This window comes from Thalassophryne amazonica, chromosome 10, assembly GCF_902500255.1.
Source record: "Thalassophryne amazonica chromosome 10, fThaAma1.1, whole genome shotgun sequence".
In the NCBI taxonomy this organism is placed as follows: domain Eukaryota; kingdom Metazoa; phylum Chordata; class Actinopteri; order Batrachoidiformes; family Batrachoididae; genus Thalassophryne; species Thalassophryne amazonica.
The window spans coordinates 57,281,893-57,284,348 of record NC_047112.1 but is presented as its reverse complement, the minus strand read 5'-3'; the positions used below and the strand labels follow the sequence as shown (position 1 = coordinate 57,284,348).

The following is a 2,456-nucleotide window of genomic DNA, read 5'->3' as shown; positions in this document are numbered from 1 at the left end:
AGCACCAAAACGGCGCTGCTTGTCCACCAAAGTGACCCATACTCGGAAACCTCCGCCATTAGACGTGCCCACTTTCCCCCAAACCACAGTCCAAGCACCTCTTGCAGCACCAAAACACCACAGTGTTATTACACCACAGACCTCGCAGCCCCTCTCCCGGCCCACCGCCTCCCCACAAGAGAACCCCACCATAGCCAACGGTATTGAGATGGACACTGTGGCTCAAATGGACGCGACCACAGCTAACACCAATGCTCTAACTGAGCTTGGGCTGGCATCAGACCCAGCACTGACTCTGGACTCGGCTGCATTTCAGTCTGCTTTGAACTCTGACTCCATTCTCTCTGCATTGTCCAATCCCCTGCCGTTCCCCCACAAATCCGACACTTACACCCCCAGCAGCAGCTTTGTTTCCTACATGGAGACTCTGCTCCATTCACGTTTCCCTCAGGATGAGGAGCCCGCACCCCTGTATTAAAAACTAACAAAGTCTTCTTACCTAGTTGATCAAGGCTAAAGCAATGCGAAGTAAGCTAATGGTGGTGGATTCTACCGAGTGCTGTGTTAACGCATTCCAACACAGCTCTGAGAGCTCAGGGCAGGAGCAGGAAAGGGGACTGCGAATCAAGCACTCTTTTAATGCATGTTTCTTTTGTATTTTTGAGTTGACGTGTTTGTGTTTTCTCTTTGGCTGCCCTGAAGCAGCAGCTCAAGGCTTTATTTTTTAATTTTTGGGGGGGTATTAGGCCTTTGACCTTTGTTTTTCTGAATTACCGTCCTGCATCTCTCCTCTGTTTTATAAAGGTAATCTCTGGGTGGTGTCAACTCCATACCTCGTTGCATTAATCCAGTAATGCACACTCCACGTTTCCTTGTACAGATCAAAACAACCAGCAAGAAAATGTTTATTTTTGGCAAAACCGTTTTTTGTTGAAAAACAACAAACATTGTCCACCTACAGTCACTTTCAGTATGATGTTTTATAGTCGGACTGCAAGAGGTAAAAGGCATAAGATATATGTATTGTGGGGATATTCAGTATTTAAATGTCTTAGATATGGATACAATTGTTTGTAATAGAAGATACATGTTGAATGCAAACACTAGTCCACTTGTCTTCAGGATGCATTGGCTTCTTAGGTTTTGTTTTTTGTGACGCTTTGTCAGAGTAGGTAACGGATGAGATCACTATGTCTTGATGTAACACACACGGTCACTTGAAGGCTCAATTTTTCACGTCCTAAACTAGACTGAGCTTCCCACAGCTGGAAAATAAATTTTCGTATCAGAGCCTTTGCACTTTTACAGAAGTGCAGAACAGCTTTCACACGTTCTACAAATGTAATATTTACCCCTTTGAAGATAAATATTTAACTTTAAAGTAACATCTCTTCACTTTATGTGACATTTCATGTATTGGCAAATTAATTATTGGAAGAATAAGAAAGAGAAACTCTGAAGTCAGCTTAAAGAATAAGGCTGAGATGTTTGGAAAGGAGAAAAAAGTTTGAACCCTAAAATATGGAAACTTTTGTATCTTGCTTGTTTAAAATTTATGTATAAAGTCAATATTGTATAGAGGTATTAGTTTTTTTTTTTTCTAATAGTGTATCCTTTCTATGTTTTCTTGAACATCTCGAGGTCAATCTACAATATTGATACAATTTTTACAGATTTTCACAGGCATTTTGTTCAGTTTTTACTGACCAACTTTTTCTTGTCTGATAAATATTCAGTCACATTATGCAGCAGAGGTGCTACAGAAATATTAAACTACTGATGGACTGAATTTTGCTCACTCTCACCTTGTACATACCGCAGGCCTCCAGTGTTGTGGATCAAATTTGTAAATGTCAAGCATATATATATCTCCCCCTCTCCCACTTACCCCCAAACATGACTTACTTTTGGGACACCTGAATCCTCATGTATCAGATGATATCATCAAAAAAAAAAAAAAAAAAAAAAAACTTATTTCATAGGAAATAAACTGGGTTGTTAGTCACCAGCTCGTCTGTGGTTTTTGTGTTCTGCAAACTGAATCGTTCTTAAGACAGATCAGTGGACAAGTCAGTAGTTAGGCCTCATGAAACGTTTGCTGTTTGTCTGACACCAATAGATGATGGTCTCTGTTTAAAAGAAAAAATATGAAAAAACATAGTGCGCTTTTATGTGTGTTGAGCTTTTTTTGGTGTCCGCTAGTCTAGTGGACTCAGGGAAAGAAACAGCAATGGCTTCATGATTCCGCATTTCACTACCAGTCAGGTAAAGCAAGAGAACCATTTAAACCTTGTACACTCACAGTCCTAACACCTCAAATTTTGTACAAATTTTCTTATTGACATCTCATTGCTATTGTTTGTTTTGCTTTTTGGTTGGAAATATGGTAAACATGCCGAATTGTACTTTAATCGCCTGCCACTGCTAAATTCCTGTCTGCCATACATAGATATGGC

At 40.2% G+C, this 2,456-nt stretch overlaps 1 protein-coding gene across 1 annotated transcript in view; it reads left to right on the top strand.

Moving 5' to 3' along the window:
* The window catches only part of kdm4b (lysine (K)-specific demethylase 4B), a 169,569-nt gene extending 167,561 nt beyond the window's left edge, over window positions 1–2,008 (top strand). The window contains 1 exon segment of the mRNA XM_034179170.1: window positions 3–2,008. Coding sequence (XP_034035061.1) covers window positions 3–478 — 476 coding nt within the window. The 3' untranslated portion in view covers window positions 479–2,008.
* The last annotated feature ends 448 nt before the right edge of the window (window positions 2,009–2,456 follow it).